This window comes from Rhinolophus sinicus, linkage group LG02 (assembly GCF_036562045.2).
Source record: "Rhinolophus sinicus isolate RSC01 linkage group LG02, ASM3656204v1, whole genome shotgun sequence".
Taxonomy (NCBI): domain Eukaryota; kingdom Metazoa; phylum Chordata; class Mammalia; order Chiroptera; family Rhinolophidae; genus Rhinolophus; species Rhinolophus sinicus.
The window spans coordinates 1565437-1586482 of record NC_133752.1 but is presented as its reverse complement, the minus strand read 5'-3'; the positions used below and the strand labels follow the sequence as shown (position 1 = coordinate 1586482).

Here is a 21046-nt window from a genome sequence, read left to right as displayed (position 1 = left end):
GTGTGACACTGTTATTAAAAGCAGGACTGCATTTCCTGTCACAGCTGTAACACTTTCACAGAACTAACTTTTAGGCAACCATTTAGCATTCAATCTCTACACAGAGCACTCTGTCAAGTATAATGAGCCCCAGCTAGTGGCCATTTTCATGCAGGCACCAGGAAGAGAGCCGGCAATTGTGGTGGGCTAACTGGACCCACGGGGCCAAGCATCAATAGGCACCAAGGGGTTCCTGTTTGATCATTTTACTGAGGCAGAATGTCAGTTCAGCTGCGGGTTTCATTCACCCCGAGTTTCCTGGGCAACTCCTCTGTGCCCAGCACAGCTCCTGGTCCTGGGAACACACAGCAGAAGACACAGCAGAGGTTCCCTTCAGAGCTGACATTAATCGTGGGCAGAGATGCTGACAAACGAGTACACGCACAGTACGGATGGGGTAACTGCCACGGGGAAACACAGCAGGCGTGCTGGGGGGGTGGGTGGCATTCTACAAGCATGAAAGTGTGGACACGACGGCATCTGGCAAAGGTCACTTTAGCGGCAGCATGGAGGAGAGGAGGAGGGGAGGTAACTCAGCATCTCTGGCAGATCCGTATCCCACCCCAGAAGCACGTGCACTGGTCACACGGGTGGGCTCCACCCCCCACCCCCCCGAGGTTCAGCATTCATTCCCATGTCCACATGGAGCTGATCTACTACTAAGCACCTTTGGTCATAAATCCACGTGTGAAAACACCTCCGTGTGTGCTAAGTATGCAGAAAAGCATAAAACCACCTAAACGGCTGGCAACACCGGCTGCCTCAAAGGAGATGAGTTTTGGCAGGTTTATGACTTCTTCTTTTAGACATCTGTGTAAGGTACACTTATTCCTACAAGCAGACACTATATTGATAATTAAAATTACCCAATAAAATAAATTAAATGCAAAAAACAGAGATTGAAACAAATTTAAAAGTCAAAGGAAGGAAGCAATTAAAAAAGAAGACGATCCCAGGGGCAGCCAGATGGCTCAGTTGGTTAGAGCGCGAGATCTGAACAACAGGGTCGCCAGTTCGATTCCCACATGGGCAGTGAGCTACGCCCTCCACAACTAGACTGAAGACAACGAGCTGCCACTGAGCTTCCAGACGTGCAGCCGGATGGCTCAGTTAGTTAGAGCGCCAGCTCTCAACAACAAGGTTGCCGGTTCAATTCCTGCATGGGAAGGTGGGCTGCGCCCCTGCAACTAAAGATTGACAACGGCGACTGGACTTGGAGCTGAGCTGCGCCCTCCACAACTAGATTGAAGGACAATGACTTGGAGCTGATGGGCCCTGGAGAAACACATTGTTCCCCAATATTACCCAATAAACAAATAAAAATAAAAAAAGAGACGATCTCTACAAAAGGAAAAAAAGAGAAACCTGACAAAGCATTAGGAATCTAAGAAGGCAGAGGGGGTGGAATTCTAAGCCAGGAAATGGTTTGGCTATAGACAGAACACTGTCACAGGTGGTCAGGAGTAGAGAATGGGCACAGACATGATTAGCAGGAGCTCCCATTCTCTCTGTGACAAAATGTGGTCACTTGCTGGGTGAAGCAGGTCTATTTCAAAGACGGCAGAAATAGTGGAAAGTGCTGGCGGGCTTGTAAGAGATGCCCTACAGCTGCCAGTGTTGTGGGGCAGTGCTGTGGGTCCGTTTGAGATCAAGGTTGTCAATCTATGGCCAAAGCCAATGGGCTCTGCTGGGAGGCTCTCTGCAGCAGGATCTGGCCGCTCAGGTCCAGGGACAGAGAGCATGATATTGGCAAAAAGAGTTCCAGAAACGATGGTCCATGAGATTCAAGCTGGACAAAAGAGGGAGTGAGTATGGGCTGATGCATGGGAATGAGGACGGGAAGATGCACAAAGGCAGGACTTACTTTGTTCACTGTTATTACCCAGAGCTGGAACAATCTTCCTACAGAACAATAATTATTTACAGCAGATGCCCAGTAAACAGTTATTGCAAGAATGAACTGAAGAAAATAGAGGTCTTGGCAATGCTGAAAAATGGCTAAAACTGGAGTAGCTAAACAAGTAATGTGAGAGATAAAAGGCTCTGATCAGAGTAGGAAAAAAAAAACTTCATTCTTGGGTTTTTAGGCATAAAGAGAATGTTAGGAACTGCCTATAATTTAGTAAACACGCATTTATTAGGTTAGCATGCAAGACAGTTTTAAAAACCTCCAGTTCTCATAATTTTTAATTCAGACTGGCTAGATCTCGGGTGACTATTCTCTGCAGCCAGGAGTCAGAAGGAAGCTGCTCTAACACTTGCTTCAGCTAGGAGGCTTCCCCATCTCCTAAACGGAAACAGGTGGTCCAGACACGCACTATTCCATCTACCGGTACCATTCAGTTACTGTCCCACTTACTACTCACTGTGATATGATTGTAGATAAGCTGAGACCATCCAAAGAGATCTGCTAGTCTGTAAAACGCTGCCAATTTACACCGCAATAATTTCTCCCCTTTGTCATAGGCAATCGAATCAGATCCTCTAAGGTCATTCACAGGAGTCACCATACCAAGACCTGAAATAAAGAAAAACAAAACTCAAAGATTTACTATTTCTTACCAAAAGTAAATCAAATAATAACGGTTCTGAGGTAGTAATCTTCCACACTTGACCAGTCAGTCTCAAAAACTCAAAGACTTTCATAAAGACGGCGTTCCTCATCCCCAACATTAGCACAAGTTGAAATCAGTAACAAAAAGGTAGCAGAATTTGCGAGATGCAGTACAGCAATACTTAGAAGAAAATTTACAGTATTAGAAATTAACATTTATCAGAAAAGAAAGACTTTTTAAAAAATGATCTAGGTTTCTACCTTATGCAACTAGAAAGAGAAGAGGACATTAAATCCAAAAATAAAAAAGAAATGATGAAGATAAAAGTGGATATCAAACAGAAAAATAGTAACAAAAACTGATTTAATCTTGAGAAGATTAAAAATAAAATAATGAAATGGAAACAAAACAAAACACACCTCATCAACAAACATAGCAAAGATAAAAATTACTAATATAAAGAAGTAGAGGGGACATCACTACATATCTTACAGACATTAAAGGGATAATATGAACAACTATGCCAGATTTTTTAAACTTAGATAAAATAGACAAAGTCCTTAAAAGACACGAGCTACCAAAGCTCACTCCATAAGAAACAGATATCATGGGCAGCCCTATTTCCATTAAGCTGAATTTGCAGTTAAAACCCTTCCCATAAAGAACACACCGGCCCAGATGACTTCATTGTGACTTCTATCACACATTTGAGGAATTCTTCAGAGCGCTTTCCAACTGACTCTATCAGGCCCGGCATCATCTTGATACCAAAACCACACCAAGCCATCATATTACATGATATTACAATAAAAAACAGACCAATATTGCTCATGAACACAGATGAAAAAACACTTACCAAAAGTTTAGCAAAATAATCCAGCAATATATAAAAAGAATAACACATCATGACTGAGAAGGTTTCTGTCAGGAATGCAAGGTTATTCAGCATTTAAAAAACAATCAATAGATTCACCGTATAGAAATAAAGAGGAAAAATCATGGAATCATTTTAATAGATGCAGAAAAAGCATTTCACAAAATTCAATAACCATTCAGGACAAAAGCTCTCAGAAAATTTGGATACAAGGGAACATCCTCGACTTGATAAGGGACATCTACAAAAAACTCACCACTAACATCAAACATAATACAGAAAGACCACATGTTTTTCTCCTAAGATCAGGAACAATGCAAGGATGCATACTCATGCATTCTTACTGAATACTGTACTGGGGGTTCCAACCAGTGCAATAAAGGAAGAAAAGGGAAAAAACAAAAACATACACATTGGAAAGAAAGGAAAACAGCATTTGACTGCATGCCCTCCTTGGTCCTCACACAATTACGCGTTGCTAGGTTAGATTCCTCTCTTTTTAGTGATGAACTGTCTCAAGCATACAGAACAGTTCAGAGAACAATACAAAGAACCACATATCTGTCATCTTGACCAAGATGTCAATCTTCTACTTCAGATCTTTCCTTTTTAAAAATTGTTATTTAGAAGATTTTCAGGGGGCTGGCCCGGTGGCTCAGGCAGTTAGAGCTCCATGCTCCTAACTCTGAAGGCTGCTGGTTCGATTCCCACATGGGCCAGTGGGCTCTCAACCACAAGGTTGCCGGTTCAATTCCTCGAGTCCCGCAAGGGATGGTGGGCGGCACCTCCTGCAACTAAGATTGAACACAGCACCTTGAGCTGAGCTGCTGCTGAGCTCCCAGATGGCTCAGTTGGTTGGAGCGCGTCCTCTCAACCACAAGGTTGCCGGTTTGACTCCCGCAAGGGATGGTGGGCTGTGCCCCCTGCAACTAGCAACGGCAACCGGACCTGGAGCTGAGCTGCGCCCTCCACAAACGAAGATTGAAAGGACAACAACTTGACTTGGAAAAAAGTCCTGGAAGTACACACTGTTCCCCAATAAAGTCCTGTTCCCCTTCCCCAATAAAATCTTTAAACAAACAAACAAAAAAGATGATTTTTCAGAAGATGGTGTGGCAGTGGCAGTACAGTGTTTGAATCTTCTTAAATCTCTATCTGAACCCCATACAAAAAATTAATTAGAGCAACTAGGAGAGCAAAACCCCAAACCCCAGGATCGCAGCTACCACAAAACGAGGTTAACAAGGTAAGTCCACAAAACGGAAAATATAAGCGGGCAGGGCTGACATGACAGAGTGCCTGGTATCAGCATGGAACATCTGCCATACCTGAGACTCCCAGAAGAACCAACAAGAATTCACTAGAAAGCTTGGAAGGCCAATTTCAGAACAGCAGCTGAAACCAAGGGGAGTTCTGTACACTTTAATCCTCAAAAATTCTCCAAACTAACCATTCAAAACTGTCCTTCAGGACAAGTCTCACAGTAAGAAATTTGTAGAAATCAGAACCCAAACTGAGTACCACAGACTATCAGAAATGAAAACAAAGGTCCAGATAAAAGTCAGGAGGGGAAAAAAACCCGATGTCATTAAACAAACTCCGTATTTTTAGCACTTCACAAAACAAAAGAAGAGGGAGTCATGACATGAGAATCATGACATTAACAAAGCTTTCCAGAAGCATGCTCCTCCAGAAAAACTGGTATCATGTAAAAATGAACAGAAAAATATCGTGCTCACATACCATACAAAAATTACAAGAAAAAAAAGCAGAATGACTACAGATAATGAAAGCACACAAGAAAGACATGTCCACAAAAAAGATGAAAATGATTACCTAGTATTTCATAACAAGGTAAAGAAAGGCATTTCATAAAAGTATGAAAAAAATTTAATATCATTAGAAAATTTCAGAAATGAGGTCTATAACATAAAAGGAATTCAATATAAATGAAAAAATTATTTAAAAATAAACACTAAATGAAAAGTTGGAGAAAGAAGGTAAAAGGAAAAAAATTTTTAATCACAAAGAAATGAAGAAAGCTATAAAAAGGATCTGAGAAAGTGACAGTTTAAAAAGATACACCAAGAAAATCCAACATGCATATAACAGGAAGCCCTGAAGAAGAAAACAAAAGCAAGAGAAGAGAATACTAAAAAACAATTCAATAAAATACTGCTAAAATTAAAAAGATTTAGAAAGGCATATCATCTGCGAAAATTAACCCAGAATAAGACATTTTGGTAATGTTGCTGGACTATAAAGAAAATGGTTGGTGCATCCAGGAAAAGAGACGAAGTCGCTTTTGTGGAAAGGCTGTCTTCAAATTTTAGTAACAATGCTTTGGGCCAGAAGAAAATGAATTCAGTATTTAAAATACATAAGACAGGAAAATGTGAGCCAAGGACTTTATACCCAAACTAACCAAATTAACACTGATGTATGACAGCCACAGCATGAAAGGACTCAAGGGTATTGTTCCCACAAGTGTCTTCTAAGAAGTCTGCTATAGAAGGAACTTCAGGAAACTAGAATGAGTAGGGAGCATTGATACAAAGACTGGTGGTGAGCATTAAATGTATATTTATTACAGAATTAAGTTATTCATTATAACATTAAATGAACGCTATAAGGGGGAGATCGTAGCATGTTATGGTTATATGCTGACAACACAGAGTATGACTATTTTAAAACAGTTGGTATAGTATTGGTACTGTGTGTGATATGTGGGAAAAAGCAAATGAGTAATCATGTAGTAGTCCAGTTTTGTTACCCCTGGTATCCTTGAGAACCAGAATTCTTGTTATGGAAGAAAGGAGAGATGTTAGATGTTAGATAGAAGAGGCTGAGCAAAAACCCCTTAGACTGAATTTTAATTGGAATACTTATAATGCCAATGTACCAAAAAAGTATATGAAGGTCTGACAATTAAGTTCGAGAACTCATTGCAACACTGTTGCTAACCTCTTTTGATATCAGAGGGATTATTCATTATAAATTTGTACCAACTGGACAAACAGTTAACCGAGTTTACTATTTGGAAGTGCTGAAAAGGCTGCATGAAAAAGTTAGACAAAAATGACCTGAACTTTTCACCAACAACTCATGGCTCTTACATCACGATAATGCACCAGCTCACACGGCACTGTCTGTGAGGGAGTTTTTAGCCAGTAAACCAATAACTGTATTGGAACACTCTCCCTGCTCACCTGATCTGGGCCCCCAATGACTTCTTCTTTAACTGAAGATAAAGGAAATATTGAAAGGAAGACATTTTGATGACATTCAGAACATCAAGGGTAATGCAACAACAGCTCTGATGGCCATTCCAGAAAAAGAGTTCCAAAATTGCTCTGAAGGGTGGCCTAGGCGCTGGCGTCGGTGCAAAGCTTCCCAAGGGGAGTACTTCGAAGGTGACCACAGTGATATTCAGCAGTGAGGTATGTAGCACCTTTTCTAGGATGAGTTCGTGAACTTAATTGCCAGACCTCATATAATTCATGAGATAATACAGATTTCCTAGTTCCATCAATCAAAGGCCTAGAAAGAATGGCTAACCCAGTAGCAACGTGCATCCCTAGCACCCAGACTAAAATTCCATTTCCCACAAAAAGAATTCAAGGTTTCTTAGCGAAATGGCTGATTGCAGATCTGGGGCAGGCAATGTACAAGATGAACCTAGAAGTCTTCTCCTCGTGGGAGATGGCTTGGAAGCTGTCAGACTTCCGGCTCAGGAGAGGCTCCCACTGGTCAAAGATGGGACAATGTAAGTACCAAAAAAGAGAACCGCAATGTTTTGAAACACATTAAATGTATTTAACTCTGAGTTCAAAATAATACGAAAAAACAATAACTCGTCACCTTAGAAGGATGACAGAAAAGCAACTTTTTATTTTGAAAAAGGTGCTCTTTCCTATATAAACTGTACCACTGGATAACCAAGAAGGGTTGAGGGAAAGGTTCCTTTTACCATATTTTGCCAAGTCTAATGTACACTTTTTTGCCCAAATTTGTGAGGAACAAATAAGGATGCGCATTACACATGGGCAGTACTAATTCCGTGTCTACGTAAATGTTTTTAATTCTTTTATTTATGCTTATGAGTTAAAAGTGTAACTCTAGAAACCAATAGTGATATCCGTATGCAAAATAATACCCTGGAATACAATAATCAGTTTTTTTGAACTTACGAAGAGTTCTTGCCCTTATGTGATGTGTAAATATTGTAAATTTGTTGCCGGTATATAAAATTTCTTGTACCTGGTACCTGTTTTAGTGTTTTGTAATTATTTGTTACATAAAATTTCTTGTGCCGTACGTTAAAAACTAAATGCTAAAAATTCCTTTATAATACAAAAACAAGCACTAAATGTAAACAAGTAAAAATTTGGATTACAAAATTAAATTGAAAGATATTTTTCCCTGAAAGTTTGGGCGAAAAACACAGGTGCGCATCATACACGGGAGTGCATTATATACAGCAAAATACGGTATGTGTGCGTGTGGAGAGATGACTTTCAACAGATCGGCGAGGAAGTTGCTCTGCCATGAACCAAACCCCAACCCAAAAGCAGGTCATCCGCAAATGGTTTAGCACCAGGTTCCTCAGAATACGTGTTGAGTGATGGGAAGGAGCAGCCCCCTTTTTGACCACACCCCATTTTCTAGAGAAGTTTCTCTTCACACCCAAGAGGAGATAGAATCAGGAATCAGCAAAATTCAGACCGTAGCGAACTCCACTGTTCAAAAACCCACCATCTTTACAGTACAAGGAGAAAAAAGAGAGAGATGGAGGGGTAACTTGTAGCTTTCTAAAGCCTTGAGAGACGTTAAGTCAAAACAAACACAAGCTAACCCACAGTATTGAGGGATGACCTCTTAGGTGATGGGACTATACAGAAAAGCCAGGCAGTGAATGACTGCTGCAGTAAGTCCAGACGGTGGTGCTTCACCTGGGCGCTGGCTATCAAAGGGCTCAGATTAAAATCATTCATAAACTACATGCCATTTGTTCTATGTCATTTATGTATGTTATACTTTACAACAAAGGCTAAAACTGGTTTTCAAATTTTTATTTTTAAGAATGAAACTATTAGATACAATTAAAAATATTTAGATTTGTTCCTTTCTTTTTTTGGTGTGGCATTACTAAAATAAAATTTCCTTTCTCTCTGATTAGAAGACAATATGCAAGTAAATACATTACATTATTCTTTTATCTAATTCTTCTGAAATATCACTGGAATCCACTAAGAATCCCTGTGAAAACATGAAAACCTTACCGACTACCATTTGACTTAAGGATGGAGGGTTGAGCTAGATAATTAAATACTATTCTTGATACTCTCTAGACATTAATGATAGGTCCCTCTGGTGAACGTCAGTTCACCTCTAAGAATACCATGGACGGATGGGCAAACAGCAAACGCCAGGTGATGTAACGGAAACCAGTAAGGTAGGCCAGTCAGTCAGAAGCTGACTATCCAGCTAGAACCATCAGAGATGGATCAGGGCTCAGTACACAGCAGGCCATAGTTTTTGATGCTCAAGTGACCCTCGGCCACCACACCTTTGCACAGCTAACCGTCCTTTGCTCACATTCACCCACCCAACATTTCCCCTCTGGCTTACTTTTGGAATTTCTGTTTCTCATTTGCGAGCAGCACTGAGGAATGATGGGTAAGAAATGTTGGCGTGGCTGAAATGAGTTCAGGCACAACTGACGTGCTGCTCCACAAGCATTAATTTCTGATTAGCTCAATTCACAAAGTGTCTGAGAAGCCACATAAAAAGTCACCTGCCTGAGAAATAACAGTCTCCCCGGCTCATAAAAAGGAGCCCTCCACATTCAAGACACATCCAGGCTTACTACCTATTTTTCACTGACTAAAACACATTCATTTTCAAAAGACCCCATTCTATGTATCACAGTCATGTGTTGTGTGCCCGTCTATTTCACATGTCAGGACATTTCTTCTGGAAAAGGACAGAGCATGTACAGTGTCAGAAGTACTCACTCATGTTCAAGGCAGCCATCCCTCCTTGTGGGGCTGCTGGGTAGACATTTGGCACATTCGCCGTCATGAAATCTGCGATCTGCTGCAGTGCCAACAGGCCTGTGGGGTTCTTGCCCTTCTTGAACTGTTCCTGTATCATTGATTCCAATTCTTCACAGAAAGCCTAACAAGGCAAATTCAAACAGTGAGACACCCTTTCTGTTCTGTGGAAGGCAGGGGTATCTTTCAGAGACTGGTCTTTCATTTGTTTTCATCCAGGGCTAGAAAGGCACGTGGATGCTCTCATACACTGCTACTTAAAGCATAAATTGGCACATTCTTTCAGGAAAGTCACTTAACAATATAAAAACTTAACTTCAATAGGCATTCTGTTCTTAGGAATTTTTTTTAATGAAATCATCAGGGATGTGCTCAAAGATTTATTCATAAGGATGTTCATTCCAACAGTACTGCTAAAAGGGAAAACAGGTTAACAGGCTGCATTGTAAGCAGCAGAGGACTGATGAAACCCACTGACCCGCCTGACAATGGAATTCTATGCACACATTCAAGATGAGAGGCCAAAAAAAATGAAATGGCATAAAACTGCTCTTGATATACATTTGAGTTAAAAGGTTATAAAGCAATACAACCAGTTTTTATGAGTAAATACTTATATAAACACAGAAAAAGACTATAAGTAAACATATCAAAGTGTTCACTGTAATTCTCTTAGTGACAGAATCAGGAATTTTCGTGTTCTACTTTGTGCTTCTCAGTATTTTCTTCATAATTTGCTTTTTGAAATTACTTTTTTAAAGTTGAAAAGCGAACCCTAAAACATTTGTCTGTCATCAAACAATCCTAAATGAGGCAGAAAAGTTAATTTTGGTTGATAATTTTAATACAAAGTCACTACTGAAACAATATATGTAATTTAGTTTCCCCAAACTCTATTAAAATAATTTTTCACATATTCTATAAATAAATCTTGTCAAATAATTATAAATAATAGTTAATGTGAAATATGAGCTTGCTGATTATCCAGATCTGATTATAAGCTTCTGGATGGTTCTATATTAATCTTGTTTCTAGTTTCTCACTACTTGAGTTGAAAAGATACATTGCCAGTGACAGTCTAAGTGTACCTATCACATGAGGGAAGCAAGCAACAGCAAACGTAAAGGTGTTAATTTAACAGTATAAACGAATATAAAGAACCAGGAGCCTGTCTCTCCTATTAAGAGACAGAAATTCACAGGTCATGTTTTGTGGAAATCAGGGAGGAGGGAAAAGCTGACGGGGGCTTTGAGGCCAGGAAGAAATGAAATAAACCACCAGCCGTGGTTTGGGGCCACTGGTTGGCAATGCAGAATGCACTGATATGGATGGATACGCACAGCTATAGACAGAGAGATGGAGACAGGCGACAGCACCCCCTAAACATCAGCGTGCTGGCACAGGGAATACAAAAGCTGAATTCAACATGCTCCCTGCCCTCATGGGCGCCCCCATCTGAAAAACCAATCCATGTCAATGGTTTGCAAATCCACACACAAAATCTCTGGGAATCTCAATTCCACATACACTGTAACATGTACCACATACTCACACGCCACTGTAATGTAGTGCACACATCTCCACACACAGAACACCAGGCACTGAGTCTACACAAATGGAAAGGATGGTCCCTGCGCACCAGGAGCTTAAAACTTAGTCAGGAAAACACAAAAAGGAAAATGACAGTCCAGGGGGCCCTCTGTATCAATGGCATTCCAGAGGGCCTGCACGTGCAGTAAGGAGCTGAGCGTAGCAGTGACCAGTGAAGGCTTGCAGCCATCCGTCTGGATCCCAGGGGCTGGCTCCAGCCACCACTCACCGCCAGGCACCTGCAATGCTTAATGCTTCCCTGGTCCGAACTCCCGACGGTTCAACTTCCATACTCTCACCTCCCAACTTCTGGCCGCCTCTCCTCCAATGACCTGACATCCAACTCCCCTCGGCCTCCCATATCCACGGCTTACCCTAGACCTGCTCATTCCCAGTAAGTGCGCCCCTCTTTGATCTCAGAGCCAAACATGTGCTCTCCAAACACCCCCTCCTGGAGTCCAGCTCACCCTTTCTTCAACCCATCCATCGTGACCGACCCCTTTTCACCGTCCATCCCTTCCCTTCCGGGTATGCTGCCCCCCTCACCCAGCTCAGGCCCTTGGTTGAACATTACAGTCATTCCCCTGCTCACACCTTCAACTCTCCCATTTCTTCTGGCAGAATCCCAGGCTCCTCACCACTCCTGCTCAGGCTGCTGCAAGTGGCTGGAAGCAGAAGCCAGACCAGGCTGTGCTGGCTCCCTGTGAGTTCATGCCCACTGCCCTGCGTGTGCCCTGTGTGCTAACCCAGCGAGCACAGTCGCCTTTCCTCGCCCAGACCCTCGCCCACTCCATGCCTTCTCTCCCTCCTTCTCACACCCCCTGCCCCATCCCTGAGACCATTCTTGGCTGATAACTCCATGTGCTATTTGCTGCACTGAGAACAGAGTCAGTGGGAATAAAGCTCCCCAAGTTCCCCTCGCATCTACCTGACTCTCAGCATCTGTGCCCACGGGTGGGCCTTCCCACTCCTCGCCGCGGGTGAACTATCCATGCTCTGAAAACCAAGAACCCACAGCACGTGCATTCCTATCAGCAAGGCACTCACACCCTCTCCCTCCTCCCGCCCATCAGCAGTTCTATGTATCCCACACTCATTGTAAAACTCAGGTGAGTCTGCCTCTCTCCCCCTTTACTAGCGGCACCCTGCCCCAGGCCATCATTTCTTGTCTCTCTCTCTTGCCCCACCCACATGCTCTCTCTATACCAAACCCAGACCAAGTTCTTTAAAAACTCAATCGTGTCATTCCTCTCTGCAGTTCTGCAATGACTCCCTACTGTACTCTGAGTGCAAAACAAACTCCAGATCGGAGCTACCCAGCCTTCCAGCACCTGCTCGGGCCTCCTCTCCAACTCACTGCACCTCCCTCCTGCCACCTCCTAAGCTCAAACACAACACTGTTTTTGGACTCTTCCCGCCCATCACGCACATTAGCTCCTCCCTCAACCGAGAAGGCCCTGCCCCGTCCCTGCACAGCGGCCCACAACTTCCGGTCGCCCAGAGTCGGATGAAGCCTTGCTCCCTCAGAGAGGCCTGTCTAATCACATCATTCGCAATGCAATAACCCACCTGTTTCCTACACGGCACTTCTATGTGTTGTTTATGTCCTTCGACTAAAATACAAAGTCTAAGGCTTGACCTGGGTGCTGTCACAGGTGTTACACATATGTCAAAATTCACCAAGCTGTACACTTAAGATCTGTGCACGCTACTGTACGTTCTATACCTCAGTAACACGTAATAACTAAACAAATACAATCGGTTCGAGTTAGAGGCCTTGTATATCTCGTTTACTGCTAAATCCTCCGTTCCTAAGAGAGAACAAACATCAAAAAAATTCAATGAATATCCTCCAAATGACATCCCAAAATATGAAGGGAATACAGTAAGAACAGACTAGCAGGCTGAAGCACACACAAGCGCAGCAACAGGAGAAAACATGAAGACAGTACGCCTTCACCTAGAGACGCAAACAGAAGACACGTAGTTGTAGTGCAAATGCTGATCAACCAATAAAGCAGGTAGGGCTGAGGCCTACTACGTGCCCAGCACCCAGCTCGGTATTTTGGAGGAAACAGTAAGTTTTACAAGGTCCCAATAAATAAAGACTCTCTGGAGAAGCCGAGAGTAAAAACAAGAAATAAACACCCCTCTCCTTTATGATACTGAAGACTTCATTAATCGTGTCTGAGAACTTGAACTAAACGGAATTCTTCCAACAGCGATACACACGTGTACAAGGCCCTGGTGGCCTGTGTTAAGATACACTGAGTGACACACATGATGGAGCACCGAGCAGAAGCTCTGGAAGGAGGAAGACCTCCTCAGGGGGGGCTGCGCTTACAGGACTCTGCAGAATCATGGACACCCTCTTTTTTTGCTCCATCATGTTGAAGTCCTGGCGAAGGTCTGGTGCCATGTTCCTCTCTCGCAGGTATTCTGGACTGTTCTCATCCACCCTGTCGAAGTACCTCTCTTTGTGAGGGGCTGTGGTTGGGGGTGGTGAGGTCACCACTGCGGCCCGAGTATCACCATTCATTGCACAATCTTCCTGGGCTCCTACAGAATCAAAACAAAAGAAAGTATTGTTTTTGAATCAATGTCCAATAGCATTTCACAACGAGCACGTCAGCCTGATAAATACAATTTTCAGCGTGAGGACACTCTCATCGACCAGTTGGGACCGTGACCTGTGAGGCTTCTTTGTGGCCTCCGAGGCACGTGGCTGATCAGCGCCTCAGTGCCACTCTTCCACTGCTCAATGGCATTTCTTGTCCTTGCCATTGTTCTTCCACAGACAACAGGAGAACAATCTAGTAAAGCTATTATGTCCTCTGACAAATTGAGAATTAACTAGATATTAAATATTTGGCCACAAGATAGTTTAGTCGTGATATTGTCCCACCCCAACAGGATCTGCTAATAGCACAGTTCATTTCTGAAGAAGTAGGATTTATGATATTTTTCTAAAAAAGCATCAGTAGTGATTTTGCAAAGCATTCCGAAGGCAGATCAATGGAGAGAAGCTGCTCACACATCTGCACTCGGGCAAAAGGGAAAGGCCCCTCACCAACACCACCTTTGTCGTTCAAAGACAACAGCACGTGCACGTGCCCCAGGTTGTGAACAACCTACAGAACGCCCAAGGGGCACAAATAGGAAAGTCTACTAACATGGCTACTTCCGGGGCATTTTCTTTTTTTTTTTTTTCCCCTTCTTCCGCCTCCCCCCCACACTCTGGTTCAAGCCGTAGTTTCTCAGTCTAGTTGTGTAGGACACAGCTCCCTGGCCCACGCTGGTGTTAAGAGCCTTGCACTCCCCTGGCTGAGGCAGTTGGTCGCCGGTCTGGGTCAGCCACTCCCAGCAGCTCAGGGCAGCTCTTGCCAGCTGCCGGCCACTCCTGGCAGCACATGGCAGCCCACACCGACTTCTGGCTGCTCACGGCAGCCCAGCTCCAGGGAGAGCTGTTATTCACAATCTCAGCTGCAGAGTGTGCAGCTCACTGGCCCCTGTGGGCATCAAACCGGCGACATCGGTGTTAGGAGCACGGTGCTCCAACCACCTGAGCCACCAGGCCGGCCCTGTGCATTCTTTTCAATCCCAGTCTCTTATGTGAAATGCTGTTCAAACATACTGAATTATGTTCACCTTGAACTACTAAATCTCTAAGCAGTACCTTCACTAATCATACAAGAAGTTCGATTTCTGTTCTGTTCCTATACATCGCTGAACGGAAGCTTTAACAATCTAAACGCAGTATTTACCGAACATCTATTATTTTCTGTCCAGTCACAAATGAACTGGACGTGCCCCTCATTTTGAGGAAGCTGGACTCCGTGTAGCGGGGAGACAGACACGGGGAAAGGTGGAGGTGCTGACACAGCCTGTATCTAGAGCCAGGATGGAAGAGGAGAGTGGCCGGCACAAGAATACAAACGAAGAAGACGACGCTGAAGCAGCACCTGGAACAGTTCCCCGCATACACTGAGCGTGTAAAGAAAACATTTTTGAATAAATTAAGATCAGGAAAGAAAGGATAAAGAGACAAAATGAGAAACAGTCTCTGAAGCCCCAGGCAGAGCGTTTTAATGGAGACTGAGTGAACAACAGTTCCCCAGGCCAGTGAGGTAAGCAGGCAAGGATTTAAAAGTGGATTAAGTCAGCAGCTAGTAACTAGTACCCCTTCCTTACACTAGACACAAAAGTCATTCCAAATGGAACACAGACCAAAACATAACAGTAAAAACTATAAAATTCTTAGGAGAAAACACAGAGGTAAATCTATGAGAACGTGGGTTAGGCATCAAAAAGGACCAGCAACAAAAAAGAGATAAAATGCACTTCCTCAAAAGTAAAAACATTTGTGCTTCAAAGGATACATAACAAAGTGAACAGACAACCCACAGACAGGGAGAAAATATTTGCAAATCATACATCTGAGACGTGATGTACATCCAGGATATATAAAGAGCTCTTAAACTTAATAACGAAAGTACCAATAACGAATTTGAAACTCATCAGGTGACCACAGTGGATGTCACAAGGAGCACAACGTCCCCGCTGAGCCTTACCTAAGGTCCTGATCCCCAGATCCTGAGATATGAGTAATAATTATTTTACGCTGCGACATCCTTCCATGGTTTGCTCTGCTGCAACAGGTGACTAACATAACGTGAATGATGCGAGGGGAAGGAGAATGGCAGCAGCCCCAGTCGTATTCTAGCCATTGCTCTTTACTGGTGTTTGAGCCCCTTGCCTTCTGGTGCCGACATGCTATTGTCTCCCTCCCTTTATTGATGAGGGAACCTAGGTCCTACTAGGAGGCTGCCTGCGGTTCCAGGCCACCTGGAGGCAGGGCTTTGTTCTTAACCTCTAGGCCACATTGTAAGTGACAGTGGGTGGCAGCAGAAGCAGTGGGGGGAGAGGGGGAGGGAGGAGGGGGATGGAATCAAGGGCACAGGTGCAAAGACTGGCCTTGAAGAAGAGCCCCCAACCTTGGGAATCCTGTGCTGCCACCGTTAGTTTTTCAATGTGCATATGAACTGACTCGGAATCCTGTTAAGATACAAATTCAGATTCAGTAGGTGTGTGTGTGTGGGGCGGGGGCTGAGATTCTGCACATCTTATGAGCTCCCAGTGATACCAGTGCCACTGAACTTGGACCACAGGGAACACCACGGCTTTAAAGAATATTTGGTTTACACAAAAAATATTTTGTGGTACCAACAGCTACAAAATCTGTTGAAGAAACCTTTTTTTCAAGAAAAAGATCCATTTGGATATTGCTTTTAAAACCAAAAGATATGATAGAAATAACAGCATGTTTAAAGTGATACCATTTCAAGCACTTCAAGTATGAAAATAACCGAGGACTAAAAGTCATCACAGTAAACGAAGCGATGACCTAACTGTACTCTTTAAAATGTACTGTTCTCTAAACATTTCCTTTAAAATACTGAGTTTAATCTGTTTACTTAAACGCAGTTTGTTCTAAAAGATCGACCCAAAGAACAAAACAGTAATGGTTATCTGACATTTCTTCATTAGATGTAAATGAAGCTGAACATTCTGAGCCAATGATAAAAATGTTCTACTTCAGCGTTAAAAAAAAGACAAAAGGACATAAACCACAGTATTATGGTTACCCTATTACTAAGTGAGTCCCAATTTTAAGTCATTTTTGTCAGTAAATAAGGACAGAGGGGAGCATTTCAGAGGCAACTAGAGCTGTTTCCTGGTCCCAGGGCTGACTGAAAGAAAAGAATCTTTGTAAAACCAACATGTAAAGATAAAGCAGCGATAACTCACTTTTTATTGCGAATTGCCATGTGAATGGGGAAGAAAAAGACTGCAGACAAGTATGCGTTCCATTCCTTCAATAAGGAGGTCTATAAATTTAAATCAAAGTATACATAGTCTGAGCCCAATAATGAAGAATAAACATAATTCCACTTTTAAAATACAAAATCTGTACTTGGTTTTTTGTGAGTTATAGCTTCAGGTTTCATTAATTTAATTTTTAAGAGTGTGTTAAGACAGCAAATTTTTTAAGAAAGATCTCCACAAAAAAGTTATTACTTAATCCAAATTTTTTTAAAATGGAAAACTACAGATGTAAAAAAATTCCAACATCTAGAGTAACTTAAAATAATTTAAAAAGTAGGATCGATGTCCAATACACAGATGGTTGTAACATATTAAAATCTCAATACAATATTAAAAAACTGAAGATTCTTTAGTATAATATACATGAGATTATAACATGTTTAAATGAAAAACTATAAAATTTCCTCTTCGATAATCTTATCAATATTATAATCACAAACAAGATAACATCATGGCAAACAAGATGCATTAAAGTTGACTAGAGAGTCCAGAGAGGCACTGATTAACATTCCTCTATCTCAATAATCTATAAAGCTGCTAGAATTTTACCTGTGTAAAAGGTTAAGAGGTCACAAATCTCAGTATGTTGATAACCTGAATCAGTGAAATCTCCGGGAACAATATTTTCAAGTAAGCACGCATGCGCACCCAACAGAACCCAAAAGTCTGGATGAACCATGCAAAGAAGCCCGGCCTACCTGTGTGACACCTCAGTCACCCACCCTTCCCATCACAACCACACCACTGTAGTCTACATAATGACCACTCACTTCCGGGACACACAATAGCCTCCTAAAGAGCTCCTCTGCATCCAGCCTCCTAACCGTCCCCACACCAATCCAGTCTCAACAGCTAGGCCAGGGAGCGTTGTAAAGCTTGCCACTCAGTCCTCGGCTTAAAACCTGACAGCTAATAGGAGGACCTTAGCTGGAACCTGATTCAAAACACTGTAAAATAAACATCCAAAAATGACATTTGAAACAATTGGAAATTTGAACACTAACTGGACTTGGACGGCATCAAGAAACTGTTAAAAATTTTAGGTGTGATATTATTATGGTCATATTAGATACTTACAGAAATATTTGTGTATGAAATAAAAGAACATCTGGAATTTGCCTAAAACATATGGCGTGGAGGGAGAGTAAGGTTACATTGAAAAAACAAGACTGGCCATGAGATAATAATAGTTGAAGCTGGAGGAAGAATAAAACAGGGTTCATTATACTACTCTATTTTGTTACGTGTCTGAAAAGGCCCCTAATTTTCCATGCTCTTAGAATAAAGTACCTCCAGACCTTACGTATGCTGGTCTCTGCCTGTCTTTGGGTGAACACATTTCAGCATGTTCTTCCAGATAGGCATTACTGATATTGGGAAGAAAGGATATTTTAAGATTAACATCACTTTTCTAATGTCCCACTCTGTCTAATATGTCATTTATTAACCTGGAAATAAGAATGGGTGCCCTGGAATATTCTTTCTTAGCAAAGATATTCTTTCCAACCCCAGGGTGATCCATCCTCACTGATTTGTAGATAAACCTCAGATCAGAAACCAGACACATTTTTGCTTCTCTAAGATACCTAATGAGCCAATTCTAAAGCTTTTGGGCAGATTCCATTATTTCTTGGCACTTCCCCTCTGGCACAGACATTCTGCTAATGGCTCACTATTCCAACCATTCACATGATTTACTTTTGAATCCCTAAAGGCAGAACACTCAAACCAAAGACTGAAACAAGAAGGCAAGAAGGTGGCCTCTAAATAAGCACCTTCTAGAAGACCAGAAGGTTTGGTCAGCTGCTAAATGTTCTTAGAACATACCTCAGGAAGCATAATGACTGCCAGGTGGTAATGCATTATTGCTCCACAGAAAATAAATCAGGAGGTATCAGAGATGCTCGTGTGGTAATAAAAGTGACACTCACCTCCAGGCAGCCTTTGGCACAGTCACTAGAAGAACAGGAAGAGTGACCTCTGCAGTCCTTCCTCTATTTCTACTAACTCTGGTGCTTAACATGCACATCGCCACTAGAACTACCTTCCACACGTGTGCAAGGCACCAGAGGTAAAAACGCACAAAATGACAGACAAACAAAAGGTACTCTATCAAACACTCTTGGTGCCATGACCGAAATCTACTTACGTAGGAGCAAGGAGAAAGTGTCCAGTGGTGGGAGGCAGAAAAAGCAGACAAAGAGTGCTATGGGTTGAACTGTGTCCCCCCAAATTCACGTTGAAGCCCTAAGCCCAGGATCTCAGAAAGTGACCTTACTTGGAAATAGGGTCGCTGCAGATGGAATTAGTTAAGATGAGGTCATACTGGAGCAGGCTGGGCCCCTAATCCAATAGGACTGGTGTCCTTATTGAAAGAGGGAATTTGGACACAAGCACGGATATCAGCTGAGGTCACGCATTTACAAGACAAGGAACGCCACAGATTGCCAGTCAATCCCCAGCAGCCAGGGGAAAGGCCTGGACCAGATCCTCCCTCAGGCCCAGAAGGAACCAACTCTGCCTCCAGACTGAGAGACAATGCATTTCCGCTGTTTAATTTCTGTACTCTGTCAAGGCAGACCCGGGGAATATGGAGGGCAGTCAGGGAAGCTTCCAGGAAGAGATGCTTTCAGAGCTAAGCGGAGCTTCCACATGGCCTGGGGCAGACAGGGCGCAGTGATCTGGTGAATGGACATGTACCAAGCTTTAAAGACAGTGGCACAGAAGGGATAGCACAGTGAGCAAGCGGCAGTCCCCTCCCTTCACACTGAGTGCCCGGCACACAGCTCAAGGAGTGTGCAATGAACTCACTGAACTCCTCTCTCTTCAGAACCTTTCAGCCCCACTCAGTCTCAAGACGCAGCTCAAAGATTTCCTGTTCTGGGGAGCCTTCCCAAGGCGCTGAGCTTGGCCCTGGGCCTCCTGGTCCAAGACACTTTATTCTCACCTCTTCTCAGCCATTTTCAGACAGGACCAAAACATCTGAGTAAATGCTCCTTCACCAATTTGTGGGCCCGTGAGGAGCAGGGCCACTTAATCCCTAATTCATTTGGTAAGCGAGCCCTGGGAGAGGATTTCCCGCGGAGTAGGGAGGGACCGACACACGCTTTGCTCCTGAACAAAGTCGGAGATCTGCTGCAAGGCTCCCCCTAACTTCTGTGCAAGGGCTCCAGGAGGTTTGTGTCCTGAATGAAACCGCACCATTTGTTTTATGAAACAAAGCACAACGCAGAAGGCAGACTCACCAAAACGCGTCAGTGAGGCGACGGATGTGCTAATTAACCTGATGTGGGGTCACTTCACAATGTGGAAACGTATCAGACCATCATGTACACATCAACTACATTACCACTTTATTGTCAACTGTACCTCAGTAAACCTAGAAAAAAGCTGAAAAAGTGGATCTGGAAAGGGTGACAAGATTTTTTTTTTTAATTTTTTTTTCAAGTACAAATGATGTACAATATTTTATTAGCTTCAGGTGTACAGCATAGCGGTTAGACACTTACATACCTAACGATGTGATCCCCCGATGAGACTAGTCCCCACCCGTCACCATACATAGTTATCACAATGTTACTGACTATATTCCATGCTGTACTTTACATCCTGTGACAAATTTTATAACTGGCAGTTTGCACCAATTAATCCCCTTTCCCCTTTACACTCATCCCTCAACCCCCCTATCTGGCAACCATCAGTTTGTTCTCTGTATCTAGGAGTGTGTTTCTGTTTTCTTTTTCAGCTCCCACATATAAGTAAGACCATATGGTATTTGTCTTTCTCTGTCTGAGGAGTGACACGATTTTAAACTGGAGCCGACACTTACGGCTAAGCCCTGGCAAAGGGCTGGGAAGAGGCTGCAGACAGCCCACGCCCTCTCTGGCGCCTCGGCTAGGGAAGCAGGACACGGACGCCCGGACCAGACACTCATTACTAACTCTCAGAAACCTATGGTTCCGGAAGGAGTGCTGTGCCAGCCAACAAAAGGGGACTCCCGCATGTCTCCTGGCAGGAGGGAGCCCAATGCTGGAGCCCTCTCCCAA

The 21046-nt window shown here is 43.0% G+C and overlaps 1 protein-coding gene across 13 annotated transcripts in view; it reads right to left on the bottom strand.

The window, feature by feature from the left end:
- Nucleotides 1-21046, bottom strand: part of ADD1 (adducin 1) — an 87262-nt gene that overhangs the window by 29255 nt on the left and 36961 nt on the right. For 11 of the 13 annotated variants that reach the window (XM_019711481.2, XM_019711479.2, XM_074320482.1 and 8 more), the window contains 3 exons: nt 13459-13673; nt 9486-9648; nt 2406-2557 (listed from right to left, as the gene is read on the bottom strand). In XM_019711481.2, coding sequence (XP_019567040.2) covers nt 2406-2557; nt 9486-9648; nt 13459-13653 — 510 coding nt within the window. In that variant the 5' untranslated portion in view covers nt 13654-13673. Of the gene's footprint in view, nt 1-2405; nt 2558-9485; nt 9649-13458; nt 13674-16922; nt 17003-21046 lie in introns of all 13 variants that reach the window. The other 2 variants (XM_019711480.2, XM_074320471.1) reach the window with 1 other exon arrangement.